The 18,784-nt window shown below is 37.4% G+C and overlaps 1 protein-coding gene across 1 annotated transcript in view; it reads right to left on the bottom strand.

The window, feature by feature from the left end:
* Positions 1-18,784, bottom strand: part of OXCT1 (3-oxoacid CoA-transferase 1) — a 120,824-nt gene that overhangs the window by 19,407 nt on the left and 82,633 nt on the right. Inside the window, exon 14 of the mRNA XM_044232420.1 lies at positions 954-1,043. Coding sequence (XP_044088355.1) covers positions 954-1,043 — 90 coding nt within the window. The remainder of the gene's footprint in view (positions 1-953; positions 1,044-18,784) is intronic.

Below are 18,784 nucleotides of genomic sequence, written 5' to 3'. Positions count from 1 at the left end.
TCAGAAACCCATGGATTCAGGTCAGAAAGGCAATTAAGCTCAGTTGGTTCAAAAACACTGAGTTGGGAACAAGGAGCAAAGTTATACTGACAGCTCTGTAGTTAGAAGACTGAACTTTGGAATCATAGACACTTAGCTCTAATCTCAGTTCTACTAGTTGTATGACCTCATGCAAGTAACTTAACTTCTCTGAAGCTGTTTTGAAACCATAAAAAAACACCTATATCAGGTTCATGAGCTTATACATGCAAATACACACAGTGGTTAGTATACTGTTGATACACAGTAAGCTCAATAAATGGTAGCTCTCATTATTGTAGCATGATGAACCACCGTCATCACAACTATTACCTGACCACCACCAAATGTAAGCTCCATGAGGTCCATGACTTTTGTGTGGTCTGTCATCCCAAATAATAGGAGTACTTAACACATAATCAGTACTCAATAAATATTTAATGATTTACCAAAATAAAAGTATCTTACTTTTCAGAATAAGGACACTTGCTATCATTAAGTCCACCATTTTCACCCTTCCCAAAATGGCACTTCAGAGTCTTGGTAAGAGTCCGTATTATCCACTTGAAAATAACTGTTGTTGAAAGGCCATATTTTGTTGTGTTTTTCATTTTGCATGCAGAGAGCAACCACTATAATCATCTTTAAACCTGAATCGTAACATCTGCCCTGATATCTTTTCACTGAGTTTGAAGACATTATAGCTTTTACTCTTATTGTGTATGCAAATAACTAAGGAATACCCCACTGTTTCTTCTGCTCAAAGTTAAAGAACCATTTAGCTGAATGAGAATAAATAACTGTTTATTTGCAACCTTTCTCTCCAAAACATAAATGCTATCAATTTGGAAGAGCCTGAGAAAACAACAAAAACCACGGATGCATGACCGGAGGATTTTGGCATACTGGGAACTTCCAAATGCAGCACACGTTACCTTTGCAGAATGCTCCATGGTGACCACCACTTTGGTCTTCGCACTGGACACTAGATCCATAGCCCCTCCCATTCCTTTCACCATCTTCCCCTGCAAAATAGAAATGGAAAAGAGGATGTAATTATTTTTCACTTCTTTTGGTATGTGGCAGAACAAAATTAACTGGCAAGAATTAGTCACTGGAATAATGAGTGAGAATAACTCACTGACCTTTATTGCTTAGTGCTAGAACCTTTAGAATATTAATATTCTGTTATTCTATTATTCTATGATTGAAGGATAAGTTCAGGACGAATACTTTGATGTCATTTTTATTACATGTGGCTAATGTTACTTTGTTGATGATATACTAGCAATAAGACAATCAGTAGATAAGAAAAATCTAAAGGGGTGCCTGGGTGGCCTAGTCCTTAAGCATCTGCCTTCAGCTTGGGTCATGATCCCAGAGTCCTGGGATCGAGTCCCGCATCGGGCTCCCTGCTCAGCAGGAAGCCTGCTTCTCCCTTGCCCATTCCCCCTGCTTGCGTTCCCTCTCTTGCTGTGTCTCTGTCAAATAATAAATAAAACCTTAAAAAAAAAAATCTTAAAGAAAAATCTTAAGAACCATTTCAGAATTCTGGCACTTTATTACTACAATGATAGGAGACTGAAATTCACACACCCCTGACATCCACTTCCTTCTTTTTAAACACAAAATCGGCACCACTGAATCTTCAATTGCAACACTTTCTAAAGCACTCTCTTGGATTTCCTACAGATTAAAATGTCATTAGGTAGTAGGCTAAGGCACTTACGGTGTTTCGCCAGTAATCATTAATATGAAAAGGTGGGCCTGTCTTTCTAAAACTGAGCATTTACCTTGCTCTTAGAAAAATAAGCCAAAGAAAACAAAAAGTATATTGCTGGTAAGCAACAACAGAAAACAGAAGCCGAGTTCAGGGCCTTTCACCATCACCATTCTATTCTTGTTTACTTGTCCAACTCCTCATTCATTAAACATTTAGCAGCCACATTCTATGGGCCACTCTGAATAATTCCCACTGTCTGTTCTGTCTCCTGGTTCCAGAGTCTTGGAAGAAGCAGGTATTGCCAGAGACGATGAAATAAATTCTCACTCAAGTATATTGAAGGGAAATATCTTCTAACATTGAAACCTCCTTAAAATTTTATTTATTTTTTTAATCCAAGTCCTCTTGATGATTTGACAGTAAACTCTCAGCTCCTTCTCTATACTTCCATAGTGACAAGTAGATGAGGCAATGCACTCACACCTGGCTTTCAAACAGAGAAGTCTCAAGTTCTCGGATTGCAGAAACACTGTAGAAGCCAATGCCAACACCGCACAAGCATGAATTAGGTGTGCATTATATAAAGGGAAGGAGCAAGTGGTCAGGATGTCTTCGTGGTCCATCTCCGCTAAATGGGATGGGCAGTGGCTGGAAGTGGCTGTGGAGTGACATGGAGGCGGGAGAGGAGCAGGGAGCAGGGCAGACATGGAAAGTACAAAGGAAGTCTGTCTTCAGACACGGATGTTTCAGTGAAGCAGAATATCTCTGTAATTTTATGCTTCCATGAGCCATGCCTTCATTCTTAGCTGCGATTTTAATAAGCTAGGCATATTATTTTCATAATATTTCTGTAGAGAAATATATATTCTCTACCTTTATGGGATGAAATGTAAGTAATTCAGAGATGGAAGCAATCAATGTCTATCATAAACTCCAGTACTAAGGAAGTTTGAGATTTTAGAGCATCAAAGGACATTAAAGCAAGTCCATTACAGAAATGAATGAACCTGTTGTGGTAAGAACATTCATCCAGTCTCAGCTTTCACAGTGTCCTTGGGAAGACTCTAAAGGGATAAGTGCTAGCAGAATGATGAAGCCAAAGAAAAGCAGAAACTAAACTAGCATTTTAAAAAGACTTATTGAATTAAAAAAATTTAAAAATCTTTGAATTAGGCAAATTTTTTTCACCTGTGGCACAACAATGATAGATAAAAGCTTATGCCAACCTCTAACAAGAAGCTTGTCCAATTCAGATGAATCTGATTTATACATTTTAAATCATTGTCAATTGTTTAAGAAATATTTATAGAACATGTACTGAGTACAAAACACTGTACTGGCAGGAATATAAAAAGCTACAGAACATGGTAGAAGAAATGTCACTTTGTTTCTGCTAAAAAGAACATTCTTGCCCATATACACCAGCTCAGGAGCAGAATACTGGAGATCTGGCCCATGAACCCCCTGAACACTGGCAAATTCTCTGAACTATCTCTGAATCTGTTATCTATAAACCAAGAGTAAGAATATCTGCCCTCTCCGAAAGCTGTAATGAGGAGTATGAGATAATGTATGGAAAATTGCAGAATAAATAAAATTTATAAATGCACTGACATACATCACCATCCAGTGTATTTGGTTTTCTGAGTCTGACTTGGAGCTCAATCTCCATGACCTGAGCCAAAAATCAGGAGTGTGATGCTTAATCCACTTAGCTACCCAGGCACCCCAAATTCCCTCCCTTTAAAAAAGCTTTGCCACAACTCCCTCATCCCCAAGAGCCTAGTACTGAGTGCCTCCCCCCTTCTACCCTGGCACATTTGCTAATTCCTCTGTGATTGTAACACAGTGAATTTCAACTTTTTTTTTTTTTCATCTTTTAAGTGCTTGGATAAGTGAGGAGTGAAAGGATTAAACGGACGTAGGCATGTTCAAGTCATAGCTGGGCAGTGAGGCCGCCAGGGGTCACTATGCCTGGGGAAGCAGGAGGGGTTAAAGGCAGCTGGGGAGCGGTGGGGAATGGATCTCACAGAGGAGGTGCTTCCCCAGAGCAGGGTGCCAGATGGCCCAGAGAACAGCAGCATCGCCTAAGAGAAAGTATTTCCAGCAGGTTAACAGGAACACCTTCAAATACTTGGTTTTCCTGTTTTTTAAAGTAAGTTCATTGTACTGGAGAAAGAAAATAACCTCTTCCCTTCCACTTCAGTTCCCAGGTGATTTCTGAAACAGAATCAATTACTAAAGGAAAACAGTTCATTCTATCTATCCCAGCAGAAAGAAACAGGGTTAGATGAGACTTAACTCTCCAATGGTGGGAAATTCATCACTGCCCTTCAACCCACCTTAGCTGCCATGCTTTTGGGGCTCAACAACTTACATTTCCCAGTCTGCACTGCAGCTAGGGGTGACCCTGTGTGTGAGCTCTTGACAATGGAGCGAGGAAGGGGATACCTGTGATTTCCAGGCCCCTTATGCTCTTTTTGCCTTCTGCAATCTGGACATTGACATCCAAGGTGACCTTGGAGGATGACTGAGCTTCCTCCATCCTTCGGGGTTTTTCTGGGTCTTTAAATTACTGTGTGCAATAGAGCCCACTTATTCAGAAACACCCTGCACTGTTTGGTATGAGTGAAATGCAAATGCAAATGCTAAGCCACTGAAATTGGGAGTCCTATTCCTTATAGCAGCTAGTGTGACTAATATGATGTGACACCCAAGTGAGTTCTATGGAAAGGACAGAACTGGATGTAGAATCTCAACCGTTATTAGCTGTGCAAGAGAGGAAGGAACAGGCCTCTTTGAGGGACACCATATCTACTGCTCCCTGACAGAGGGGACTATGCCAGATACCAAAATTTACCTCTCTATCCACATGTCCAGCGCAATGCTTGCCAGTTTACAGAGACGAGAAACAGCCCTCACAGCCATCTCTATCTCCCTCCCCCCAAATCCAACAACCTATTTGACACACAAAACAAGACACTGATAAGACAGAGAAGTTACGAAGCTAAAAATACACCTTTACATAAATCACAAGAGTGAAAGTAATTCTCAGAGAAAAATAGGCCTGTGACGCAGAAGAGATTCTGGGCATGATTGAAGCACTGGGCCAGGGTGACACAAAATGGGCCTTTCTTTAAAATCTCATCAGCAAACATACATTTCTTGAATGGTGCAACTTTAGCTCTGAAATGTATTTTGGCTAGCATAATGGAGAGATGATTGCTGGATACTCATTTCATGGCCAACTCATCTTTTTGCCATTAAAGACGGACGCCAGTATCAAGTATGCAAAAAACACAGCAATAAGATGAACTCGGAACGTTGTATGCTCTATTATGTCACACTTACAAATGTTTCTAAAAAGATACTGACTGAAGCATTATCCTCAACTCATGAATATTTTTTATTCAAGGTCAATTATAAACTAGATAGCAAAATAGGAATTAAGAATAAATAAAAAACACTAACTGAAGCATTATCCTCAACTCACAAATATTTTTTATTCAAGGTCAATTATAAACTAGATAGCAAAATAGGAATTAAGAATAAAAGATGAAGATGGTTATCTACTTTTTTTCTAGAAAGTAGATTTAAACTGAAGTGAATATTTTAAATATATTTTACTTATTACTTTGATTCTATTTCCTAATAGAATTTGAAAGAAAGTAGAAGAAATAATGTTAATAACATGACATTAAAAAAAAAACCTCAATGTACCCAAGTACAAATATTAAATTTCATTCCCAAAGACAGTAATTCAAGCTCAAAATAAGGTTTTTACAGAAAGGCAAAATGAATATATTTGACTAGTTCTGTGAAATCCTGTTTAAAATACAATATAAAACATACTAAAAATGATTCTTGCTATCACCTTTATCATTCATATATAGGTAGAAATGGCTTATTTGCAGATTTGTTACTTATATTCTAGTCTTAAGTGAGAAACAATGTACAATATAAACTATTTTCTCTGGTCATAGGATTTTTTTATTAACATATAATGTATTGTTTGCCCCATGGGTACAGGTCTGTGAATCATCAGGCTTACACAATTCACAGCACTCACCATATCACATAATGTCCCAATGTCCATAATGCAACCACCCTCTCCCTACCCCCCTCCTCCAAGAAACCCTCAGTTTGTTTTGTGAGATTAAGAGTCTCTTATGGCTTGTCTCCCTCTCGATCCCATCTAGTTTCCATTTTTCCTTCCCTACTCCTCAAACCCTCCATTTTGCCTCTCAAATTCCTCATATCAGGGAGATCATATGATAATTGTCTTTCTCTAATTGACTTGTTTCGCTCAGCATAATACCCTCTAGTTCCATCCATGTCATTGCAAATGGCAAGATTTCATTTCTTTTGATGGCTGCATAGTATTCTGTTATATATATAACAGAATACTATCTAGATATATATATCTCTCTCTAGATATATATAGATCTCTCTCTAGATAAATATATCACATCTTCTTTATCCATTCATCTGTTGATGGACATCTAGGTTCTTTCCATAGTTTGGCTATTGTGGACATTGCTGCTATACACATTCGGGTGCACATGCCCCTTTGGGATCACTACATTTGTATCTTTAGGGTAAATACCCAGTAGTGTGATTGCTGGGTCGTAGGGTAGCTCTGTTTTCAACTTTTTGAGGAGCCTCCATGCTGTTTTGCAGAGTGGCTGCACCCGCTTGCATTTCCCACCAACAGTGTAGGAGGGTTCCCCTTTCTCCATATCCTTGCCAGCATCTGTCATTTCCTGACTTGTTAAAAATTTGTGGCCTTTTTTTTTTTTTTTTAAAGATTTTATCTTTAAGTAATCTCTACACCCAGCATGGAGCTTGAACCCACAACTCTGTGATCAAGAGTCACATACTCTACTGACCAGGCCAGCCAGGTATCCCTACAGAAACAATTTTTAAAGCATTTTAAAATAATGTTATGTGACTTACTGGAAAATGTTAACTGACTGGAATAAAAAGGGAAAGATAGCTGTGGAGTGATTTAATAATAAAACTAGGTTTTGTGGCCCAATACTAAACATCAGCAAGTTCAGCACCCACCTCAATCCAAATATAAGCCTCTTTATTTCTATTTCACTTCCCCATTATGAAATATTCTGTGAAAGAAAGGGCCTCTACACACTCTCCTAGCTAAAGACTAGGAATGAGGAAGATAAGAAATGTATTATCAATATTTGTTTAAATGTAAAAGAGAGGTTAGAATTCCGTTTTAGAGAAAATAAAAGATTTACAATTTGCCTTAGTTTTGCCAAGTTATAACAAAGTTAAGTAGTAATATTTCTTTGCTGCATTGTACTTTGTACAAAACCAAGAAAAATGTGATTTTCCTTTCAAAGATTAACTGTATTTCCCAGAACAGGTAGACCATGTAAACCAGCTAATATAGAGCTAGAAATATAATTGCAGTCTTTATTACCAGGTAAGTTAATAAAATCGTTTTTAACAAATCTCAGTTATCAATCATAATATGGGCTTTAAAAAAAGGAAAGCATGTAAAAAACCAGCACTTCGACAAACTCAGAACTTCATTTAGTAAACTTTCTCATTCCTGTTCTCTGGGGGACTTTGTTACATCAACTGTCCCCCTGGCTCCAGTTTCTCTAACCTCCCCACTCCATAGCTCCTTCCTGCTGACTCCTCGTGCGCTAAAATCTCCTTTCTGCTTTGACCATGCTTTCCAAGTGAGAACTAATCTCTCAGGTCTCTAACATTTAACTACCTGATTCAGTAGACATCTCGTGGGTTTACTTTACTATATTCCTGCACCTTCCTACTACATTTTATGCCTTTTTTTTTTTAACCAACTCCTTGAGATACTCCCCTGCTCTTCCTATTTCAAGGCTTTCCAGCTCCTTCCCAGCATCCCTTTTCCCACCCCAGCTTTGTGTGTTGGCCAACTTAAAAGTTCTGTCCTTGACCTTCTGCTCTTGTCTCTACTTTTTCTCTGACAAAGTGACTTCATCTGCTCTCCTGACATAAACTGTTCCTGTCTGCAATGACACCTAAAGCCACATTTCCAGCTCAGATCCTTCCTCCAAGTCTCAAACTTCAATAAGCAAAAGTTTCCCAGTCTTCAGGTAGCACAATCTATAAGCTAATTCCCATAATCTTTTCCCCTTATTCCTGCGCATATTTAGACATTTTCCAGCCTTCCTGAGGTTAGGATTGGTCATGTGAATAAAGTCTGGCCAACAGAGAGTGGGTGAGTGTGACATATAATAAATCCAGGGTTGGACCACAAAGCCTTCCCAGCACTATGGTTCCATGTTCTTCCCCTTTCTTCCAACTACACGTTGAAAATGGTAGAGCCATGGATAGAAGGAATCTGAATCCCCAAATCAGTGCAGAGAGAGCTGCCTGCCAATCAGGGATACTCCTTTGGGTTCTGTGTGAGAAACCAAACTTCTTTATGTTAATTTTGACATGCCTCTGCTAAGTATAGTCCAAATTAAATAAAGTGTCTTTTACCAAGCCAAATATCATCTACTTACTAACTCCCTATCTCAGCTGGTGGCCAACCATCCACATCAAGGTCCAAATCAGAGACTTCCTTACTCTTAACTCTCCTTCATGATCTATGTGCAATCAGCCATTCAACCACAAAGAAATCCAATTTTTCTAATATTTCTTGACTTTTTGCCACCGAAGATCCTTGTGATTTCTCTCAAGTGCTGTAACAACATCCCTAATAGTCAACCTACATCCAGCCTTTTCTCTCTCAAACCTTTCCGACAGCCATGCAAATAATCTCTCTAAAATGAATATTTTATGTTATTCCTCTACTTAAAACCTTTCAGTAGTCCCCTAGTGTGCCAGGGAAGAGTCTAAACACCTCAGTTGGAATACGAGGCCTGGGACAACCTTGCTTCAACCCTCCCAAAGCAGATCCCATTTCTGTGTCGGAAATAGTGAGCTGCTTGTGCATAGCATATGGCTTCACACTACGCCCTAAGCACCCGTCCTCATTCTAGTAGGTGTACTCCAGCTCACTCATTGTGTACCACACCTTGACTACTTCTTCCAGGAAGTTTCATAGGCCTCTGCCCCACCCCGTCAACAAGACTTGATTAGGGACCTCTCTTGGATGCTCCCACAGCAGCCTTGCTTATCCCTATTGTAGAATCTGCCAAATGACCTGCATGAACATCAGGACTGATGTTCCACTGGCAGGTAGTGGTCAGGCCATACAGGCAGTTATAACTGAAATTCTTCCTTATGAGAGACACTTCCACCCCTCCCTTCCCAACTCCACCACCATCTAGCCACTGAAAATACAACAGTGGGCCTCCAAGACCCTACCACCCTCTGTTCTGACTGATCACATTTATTCGGATTAAATCGGTGCCTACACACTAAAGAAATCAATTAACTTCACACAGAAAAAGTGAGTTGTTTCTAGCAATTAACTACCCTGATTCTCTCATTTTGTAAAAGTATAAATACCACTCGATAGTGTCTACAGAGTTCACTTATGAAACCTCATCATTCCAAGTAAAGAAAAAAACTGCAACGCACATAAAATTGATTGTGAATCATTAACTCCACCTTTGTACAGGAGATCAGTAAGCATTTATTAGGTGAATAGTCAGAAGTATGAAACTTTCACATTTTCTTTTCCTAAGTTATAATCAATGGGTGACTAGGTCTCTTGGTTATAAATGAGGCACTTTGGATAGGTTAACTTCTTTGTACAAGATCAGAGAAACTCACATTCTGTTCTATTTTACTGAATTAATAAAATGGACAGGACAAAAACTTTGTTATTCTTAGCTCTGTTTCAAAGCTATAATTTCAGTTTTCATAGAGTCAATTCATAATTCTGCCAAGATGAAAACAGACATCAAAGAACCTGGCCAAGGGACTTCACCTTGTTTTATCAAACCTCCTACAGAAGACATCGATGGAAAGAGCTTGAGCAAGTGCTCCAGGATACATATAAGGGGATTTGTTTTTATTTAAAATGATTAAGGATTATTACATATGAATAAGTAATATTTAATTGAATTTATTAAATATAACTAAGTACTGGAGTTTCTGGTCTTGTAAATTATCCAGAAACAGAGTAAGCATATATACTTAAAATGCAAGGGTAAGTTATCTTCTACATTAACAACCTCTTCCTTCCCTTGGATCACACACAGAAATGTATTAGAATCGCAGGAAATTGCCACGTATGACCATGTGTGACCTACAAACACAGGAATTCCATATGGTCCGTTCAAACTCATGTTCTAACAATGGGAAAACAGATTCCATTTACTATCACACAGAATTTATCAAAGGCTGATATTATATTTAGGAGTTCCCTAGATAATCACAACATGTCATGTAAAAATACAAATTAAAAGGTAACAATCATTTTTATTTGTCTGCGTGTATAAATGATAAAATATATAAATTTCTTCAACAACTCATTCACACAGAATACAAAATTACTACTACTTCTTTTCGGAACTAGAAAATAGTTGTTTTCAGCAATTTTATTTTCTGATTCTTAAAATGGGACGTGGGTTGGTTGGGATGGAGGGAGAGGTCTGAGAACAAGAACCACGGGCTGGAACACAGTTGCTCCATCACCTTCTCCCTCTGTCTGCAAGCTGTAAGGCACACAGTACCAGAGTTACTGCAATTATGCCGCCATCTCTGACAGCTGGACAGAATTCCCAGACAGACACACAGGGACCAAAGGAACATTATTAAGGAATACATGGAAATCATTACCAGCATTTTTAATCCACGGTAGAAAAGATTTTAAGAATAATGTAAAGGATCACTTAAAAGTTAAAAACAAGACAAAAAAAAATATCGCTTCCAAGAAACTGTGAGAGTATGCTATGTATATTAAGTGTGGGTGCCCTATTAAGCAAGTGTTAGAGGGTTAGATGCAAGGACATGAGACTGCTTTGACTCCACACTTAATAAGTACTCTGTTTCTTCTCAAGATGTCCTCCAGAGTCACCTGATGACCCAGTTTAATGACTACTCCATACCTCCTGGGAGTTGACAGCTATAAACATTCATGTCAAACTGATAACCCTTTAGTCATTACTGAAGAGTATTTTTTCTCTCCTGTGCCAAGTTCTGATCTGTAACATGTTGACCTGATGACTCTGACATATGAAGAAAACTCCCACCTCTGGTAGGAAAGCATTCCCTATTCTTCAGGACTAGGAAAACCATGGGCAACATCATTCCACAGAGATTCAGATCCTGGGGCCAGTATGTGGTCTGACCCCACGAGGGAGAAACATACCATCTTTCTGAGAATAATGCACCCTGAGAACAACAGGAAGAGCTAGAGAGCCATGTCACTGTGTGTGTGTTGAGGGAGTGGGGAGCCCTAACATCACAGGGACCAGAAATCAAAAGCACAATTTTTCCTTTGAGAACTCTGGAACTGAAAGTGCATAAAAGCCAAAATGGCTGCTCCTAAAACTGGGGAGAATAAGGTGGAAACCAAGAACTTTTTCAAACACTAAAAGAGGTTGAGAAAATTACTTCAGGGAATTTGCCATGAATTTAATATTTTTGGAAGATCTATAACAACAGATATTAAGGGAGCATAAATTAATCTCTACCTTCTTATCTTTTCAAAAGCCAGCTCTTGGGTGACCAAAAAGGGAGAGAGAGAGAAAGAAAGGAGAGAGAGATGATGCTGGGAAAAAAATGAAAAGTGAAGTGTCTTTAAAGATTTATTTATTTAGGGGTGCCTGGGTGGCTCAGTGGGTTAAGCCTCTGCCTTCAGCTCAGGTCATGATCTTAGGGTCCTGGGATTGAGCCCTGCATCTGGACCTCTGCCCAGTGGGGAGCCAGCTCCCCCCCCCCAACCCCACCTACCTCTCTGCCTACTTGTGATCTCTGTCAAGTAAATAAATAAAAAATCTAAAAAAACAAACAAACTTGATTATTTCAGATACATGTTATATGGAGCCTAAGTTGAAGGGTATTTTAAATGGGCAAAGGACTTGGATATTTCTCCAAAGACATACAAATGGTTAACAGTTGAATGAAAGGATGTTCCATATCACTAATCTCAAAAAAAAAAAAAAAAAAAGTTGCAACTTAAAACCACAATGAAGTATCACCTCATACCTACTATCCAAACAAACAAACCCAAAAGGTAAGTGCTGACAAGGATGTGAGGAAATTAGAACCCTTGTACACTATTGATGGGAATGTAAAATGGTACAGCTGCTCACAAAAAATAGTACAGAAGTTTCCCTCAAAATTAAAAATAAACCAACCACATGATACAGCAATCCCACTCTTGGGTATACAGCCAGAAAAACTGAAATCAGGATATCAAAGAGATGGCCTGCATTCCCATGTTCACTGAAGCATTACTCACAATAGCCAAGATATAAAACAGCCTAAATGTCCACGGACAAATGAATGGATAGAGACAAGGTGATGTATACATACAATAGAATATTATTCAGCCTTTAAAAAGAAGAAATCCTGCCATATGCTACAACATGGGTAAACCTAGAAGACATTATACTAAATAAAATAAGCCAGTCACAGAAGAAATACTGCATGATTCCATTTACATGAAGTATCTAAATAATCAAACTTACAGTAGCAGAGAGTAGAACCATGGCTGCCAGGAGTTAGGGGAGAGCGGGAAATGCAGAGCTATTCAATGAGTATAACGTTTCAGTTATACAAGATGAATAAATTCTAGAGATCTGCTGTACAACACTGTGCCTACAGCTATAATACTGTATTGTGCATGTAAAATTATACTGCTTTGTGCACCTGAAAATTGAAGATCTCATGTTAAGTCTTCTTATTTATAATTTAAAAAAAAGAGACCAACACCCTACCCCCACCCCCAAAACAGTAATATAGCAATGTGTGTCTCTTACCTTTGACAAATGTACTGTGCTAATAGAAGACTGTAATAATGAGGGAAATTGGGTGAGGGAATATGAAACCTCTTTGTGCTCAGAAACTTTTCTAAAAATCTAGTTATTCCAAAATATAGTTTATGTTTTTAAAAATCTCAGTATGTGGCATGTTCCTGTGGTTTTTGTTTTTTCACCAAAATCAAAACAAAATGAAGATTAGTTCTCCAATTTCCCTCTGTGAGGGCCTCTCCTAATAACTCTTCCAGCTTATTGCTAAAAACCTCTGTAAATTCTAACTCCCTAAAAACAAGTAGATTTATGACTGTTAAAATGAATCTGTGCTTTCTTTTTGGTTACAATGTTCTCCTGTCATAAGTAAACTTTCTTTCTTTGCAGGACCCATGCATTTACCAATGCAGAGTACACTAACAAAACTACAAGTTAGTAGCTGGATAAAGAAGATAGTTCTGAAACGCGAATGTGGGGTTTTGTTGTTGTTACTGTTTTTATTTTATTTTTTCTTCTTTCTTACCTTTTGACCCTCCTCACCTACTTCTCATAGCTCTATCACCCACCGCTGGCGACCACAAAACTGTTCTCTGAATCTATGAGTTTGCTTTTTGTTTTCTTTTTCTATTCCACATATAAGAAAGATCATATAGTATCTGTCTTTTTCTGACATTTCATTCAGCATAATACTCTCAGGGTCCACCCAAGTTATCACAAACAGCAAAATTTCATATTATACGGCTGAATATTCCATTATAGATATACACATAACTGTGCTAATATGATCAAATGCTGGAAGTCTTTCTAAAAAATTATGGATCAAAAATGATATCAAAACTAGAATTAAAAATCACCTAAGAAACGAATAACTATAAGAACTTTATGTCTAAGTTTATAAAATGCAATTTAAAATTATGGAGAGCCCTAAATGTTTTTATAATTAAAAGAGAAAGCTCAAAAATAAAGCATTCAATATGTAAATCTATAACTAGTGTAATATTAAATAGAAGATAAATAAGAAAAAATATTAATAAATTACTTTTTTAAAAGATTTACTTATTTTTTTGAGAGACAGAGCAGAGTGTGCAGGCAGAAGCAAGGGGGAGAGGCAGAAGGAGGAGAAAAAGGAGACCTCCCTCACACACTGAGCAGGGAGCCCAACATGGAGCTGGGAGGGGAGCTGGGGCATGATCCCAGGACCCTTAGATCATGACCTAGCCACTTAATCAACTGTGCCACCCAGGTGTCCCAAATAACATATTTCTTAAAGTACACGTGATTTACTTTAAAATAGGCAAATTTCTTATAAGCCTAATTAAAAGAGAGGAGAGAGTATTAACACCTACAGAATTTGGAATAAAAAGTAGATAACAGTAGCAGTTTTTGAGGATACTAAAGAAGTTAAACAAGAATATTGCATATTGTTCTGGATAAATGTGAAAATCCAAAAGAAATTACTGCTTTCTAGAAAAAGAAAAATTGACGAAAGTGCTACAAGAAAGGTCACAAAAGTTGAGGTGACCAATAAGCATAAAAATATCTTACAGACGGTTAAAAATTGATCATTGTATAAAAAAGTAATAACATCTATCAATATCTATCAACTTAAATAACAACATTAACAAATTAAAGGGGAACTGTGTGATTAAATCAGTAGTTAAAAACACATTAAGTAAGGGGCAACAGGGTGGCTCAGTCAGTTAAGTGGCTACCTTCAGGTCATGATCCCGGGGTCCTGGGATCCAACCGGGGCTTGGGCTTCCAAATCAGTGGGTCTGCTTCTCCCTCTGCTCCACCTGCACCCCCCGGCCCCGCTCCCAACTCATGCTCTCTGGCTCTCTTTCTCAAATAAAAAATAAAATCTTTAAAAAAAAAAAATACACACTGAATTCAACAGCCATTCACTTTTAAATCTATAATCAAAAGGAAACTTCTAAAACAATATAAAGGACATTCTATTAAAAATACAATCGGCAATATTAAAAGTTAAAATTCTAAATGAATTCTTATCAAAATTGAGAAAATCCTTAAACACTACTACTTACTCATACTGTTTTGGATATTTTGTTATTTAAAGAAAATAAACTAAGTGATAAGCCTTTTAGAAAAGAGGATTCCTTTTTTTTTTTTTTTTTTAAGATTTTATTTATTTATTTGACGGAGAGACACAGCGAGGGAGAGAACACAAGCAGGGGGAGTTGGAGAGGGAGAAGTAGGCTTCCCGCAGAGCAGTGGGCAGGGATCCCAGGAGCCTGGGATCATGACCTGAGCTGAAGACAGACGCTTAATGACTGAGCCACCCGGGCACCCAAAAAAAAAGAATTCTTATTTATAGATAAAAACATTGTAGAATATTTAAGAGAATTCTAAAAAAAACTATACTAGCTAATAAGAGAATTTTTAAAAGTGAATAAATAAAAGATAAATATATAAAACCAATAGTTTTCTTTTATATTAGCAAGAACACTTAGAAATTGAAATGAAATACCCAGCTTGAAACACTGGCAAAAACTGAAAAATAATTAGGAATAAATGTAATGAAGGACGTAAAATGAGACCTGAATAAATGACAAAATAGACCATATTCCTGGACCAGAGACTAACTCTTGTAAATCTATTTGTTATTCCTAAATCAATATATTTAATGTTTAGGGCATACAATGTTTTGCACAGTACCATCATTCACCCCTATTTTTGCCATATTCCCCACAGAAATTAAGTCTGCCCACCACTCTATCCAAAGTGGTTAATATACCTAATACAACAGAAACAAAAACAAAAAAACAAACAAAACTCCTAATAAATTTGTTGAATAAAACCCATGTCATTCACCATATTTTAAAAATAAAGAGCTAAGGTCTAGAAAGGTTAAGTAACTTCACAGAGACAGATAATTCAAAGTGTACCTGAAAGGAAAATGGAAGGTTCTGTGTATGGGGATGTTGCATTTCACAAGTAAACTTTTCCTCATCATGGAAACAATATTTCTATTAGATTACATGATAGAAGGGATGAGTTCCAGGATTTGGTTGGTTACTAACTAGTGTTGTGACCTGAGTCAGGTGACTTCATTTTTTTGGATTCAAGTTTTCCATCAATAAAATTAAGGTGCTGTATAGCTGGACGATGTTAAAATTATATCCTTCATTCCTTATTGTTTAAGAGATAACAGATCAGTGACTTACAAAAGGAACCTTTGAGCGGTAAAACGAAAACATTAAGGTATGGAATGATATACGTGCTATCTGGGGAGAAGGGGAAAGTGAACAGGAGTATAGATGAAACAAGATTGACCATGAATGGATAAGTGTCCAAACTGAATATATGCATTTTACTATTCTACATTTGTATATATTGGACATTTTCTCTGATAAAACTTTTTGTTAGTAAATCAAAATGTTGACCAAAAATTATCTCTAAACCAGAAAAGTAAAGTGAGAAGTACAGATTTCATCAACTTGCAAAGCCAAATCCAGTTCTTTAATAAAATTTAGTCTTCAAGATTCATTAGCCTTTAGCAGCAGGGTCACACCGTCTTCAGCCCTTTAGCTTGATTCCCTGCTAAGTTACATCCGCAGCAGCATTATTTATGAAATTACTAATGATGGTTTTCTAAGAGACCTCATCTAGCATTTGTTTCCTCCCTTTCTTTTAAGTGGGTTGTTGTTTAATAAGAAGGGGCTGCTGTAGTCATACAAATACATCACTAGCCAAAGGGATAATAATAGTGGAAAATATCAAACTCACTCATTGTTCGTCCTCTCTGTAAAGAGGAAGGGAAAAGAGGAAGGAGGAGGGGGAAGGAGGAGGAAGAATGAGAAGACGAAGACAACGATGACCTAATTCACACTCCTTGCGCAGAAGTCTGCCTTCTGACACCAGAGAAAATGGAGGGTATATAGGCAAAGAAATTCTTGAAATAGCTGCTGCGAGGCCAGGTAGCACAGGGCTTGGAATCAATCAGAAGTCTAGCTCACTTTTTTTTTAGTCTCTGGTTTGAATACATGAGTTCTAGTACATAGCTGACATTCTTAGAATTAAGCAATTGTTCACAAACATATCATATGCAACAGAGCAAGGAGGAAAGTATTTCTTTTCCTTCAGAGCCCAAAAAATCTCAGGTAGCAATTAAGAGAAAAAAATTTCTCTAAGATCAATGAAAATTGAGATTTCCAAAAAGAAAAATCTATTTCACATTCTCATGTCCCTTGCCTACTTAGAAGATTAACACTGGTGGGGACCTAGGCTGAGTGAGCTGACTTGCCAATAAATTTGCTATTGTTTTTGTCTGATCTCAATTTTTTTTAACTTCTATTTAGGATTCCCCTTTGCAATGATTCTTATATTTCCACAGTTATGTTTCAATGTTTCCCATTTAAGAAATATTAAAAGCTAAAATTATTTTTAAAATCCTGGTAGAAGCCCTGAACGCTTTCAAAAAACTCTTCAATTGGTAAATTATTTTTTAAAAATGGTAAATAAAATGGGTAAGATACTTCATACATGAGATTTATGCTAGTTATATGTGATTAGGTAGTGAAGACTTTGGAATTTGAGTGTGAGAGCTCTAAAAAAATGATAAGATGCAGAAAAAAAGCACATGAAAATGGTGAATCCAGCACCTTTCAAAACCCCAAGTTGAACTAAGATCATATATACAGCCTGTATCCTTCCAATTGCAATAAGCTTTATCCCACACAGTGCAACAATAACTTCTTTATCAAGTTTATAGGAATGCTGTAAGAATATTTCTTTATTTTGCAGGTAGTTTTACTTCTATCATGAAAAGCATTAGTTACATACTTCCAAAAAAAGTGTGGTGGAATACAAAGTGCATAAGAGCAAAGGAAACTATGATTAAATCCCTATGTCGAACCCCTCAGACTGTTGTGGCGGGGGGGTGGGAGGTTGGGGTACCAGGTGGTGGGTATTATAGAGGGCACAGCTTGCATGGAGCACTGGGTGTGGTGAAAAAATAATGAATACTGTTTTTCTGAAAATAAATAAATTGGAAAAAAAAAATCCCTATGTCGAAACCGGGTTACATATTGCAAACTTGAATGGTTAACTCTTGATCTGTCTCTTCATCTATAATAACAGGGATTCTATAACATTCTATACCGATTAAATGACAATACATATACAAATAAACAGTACCTGGCCAATGGCATGTGCTTAATAGCTATTGGTTCCCTCCTTGTGAAAATTTTAGATTTATAATTTAGCTGTGACTTTTAAACTTTAATCATAGCTTTTAATCACCAACAAGCAGTTTCCTCCAAGTAAAAGGAAAATTCCTTATAAAACTAACATATCAAATATGTTAGTCTATAAATATGCTTTTAGCCTAAAAAATACTGGATATAAATAATAAAACTAAGGATTAATTTTCAACATGTTTTCCAGATAGTCACAGATAAAAGCACTTTTGAATAACTAAATAGAGTCTCCAAGTAAAGAGCAATAATAAACAGCTTATGTTTCTAATAATTTTCATAAATACTAACTTGTCCTTTTAAAAATGTATGCTCATTTGTTAAATTGTTATACAAGAAGGAATCATTCTTTGCTCTTGGAAATTTTGCAAGCATTAAATGGTCTCTAAATTGGCCCCGGAAATAAAGGTCCATCCACTGGGTCTGAGCAGTATGGGTTTTTTGCTTTGTTTTGTTTTGTTTTCTGACACTCCCCCTTCTCTCCTCTTCCTTTTCCTCCTCTTCTCCCACCCCTTGCCAGCTAGGGATCGGTCAGTTTTTATTAGCCAGTTAGAATAAACAGAGCGTGGATAGGTTCTTCCATGGTCCTCTTTTCTGTCTAGGGCAGCTGGCAAACAGAATAGGCTGGGGAATCGCCCTGATGTACAGAAACCATAGATGAACACACCCCTACATGTATTATGAAGGCTTAGGCAAATACGAGCTCAGAGGAAGACTTTACAGCAGCAAGGAAACCACGCCAGTAACCAGATGTTAAATCAAGAACTTCTTTTATCTTGTTTTTCATGAATGTACAAGTATGATAGCTAGGAGATACCACTATGTGAGATAGATCTCAGAAGCGCAATTTACAGAGAAAATGGTCAAAAACAAATCCCAAGACCCAGGACGATTGGCAAAATCAGAGTCCAGCAGGCACAGAGGACTGTGTGTGAAGGACT

Source organism: Neovison vison, chromosome 1 (genome assembly GCF_020171115.1).
Source record: "Neovison vison isolate M4711 chromosome 1, ASM_NN_V1, whole genome shotgun sequence".
Taxonomy (NCBI): Eukaryota; Metazoa; Chordata; class Mammalia; order Carnivora; family Mustelidae; genus Neogale; species Neogale vison.
Note: the sequence above shows the minus strand (reverse complement) of the source record. Positions and strands in the feature narration are given on the sequence as shown.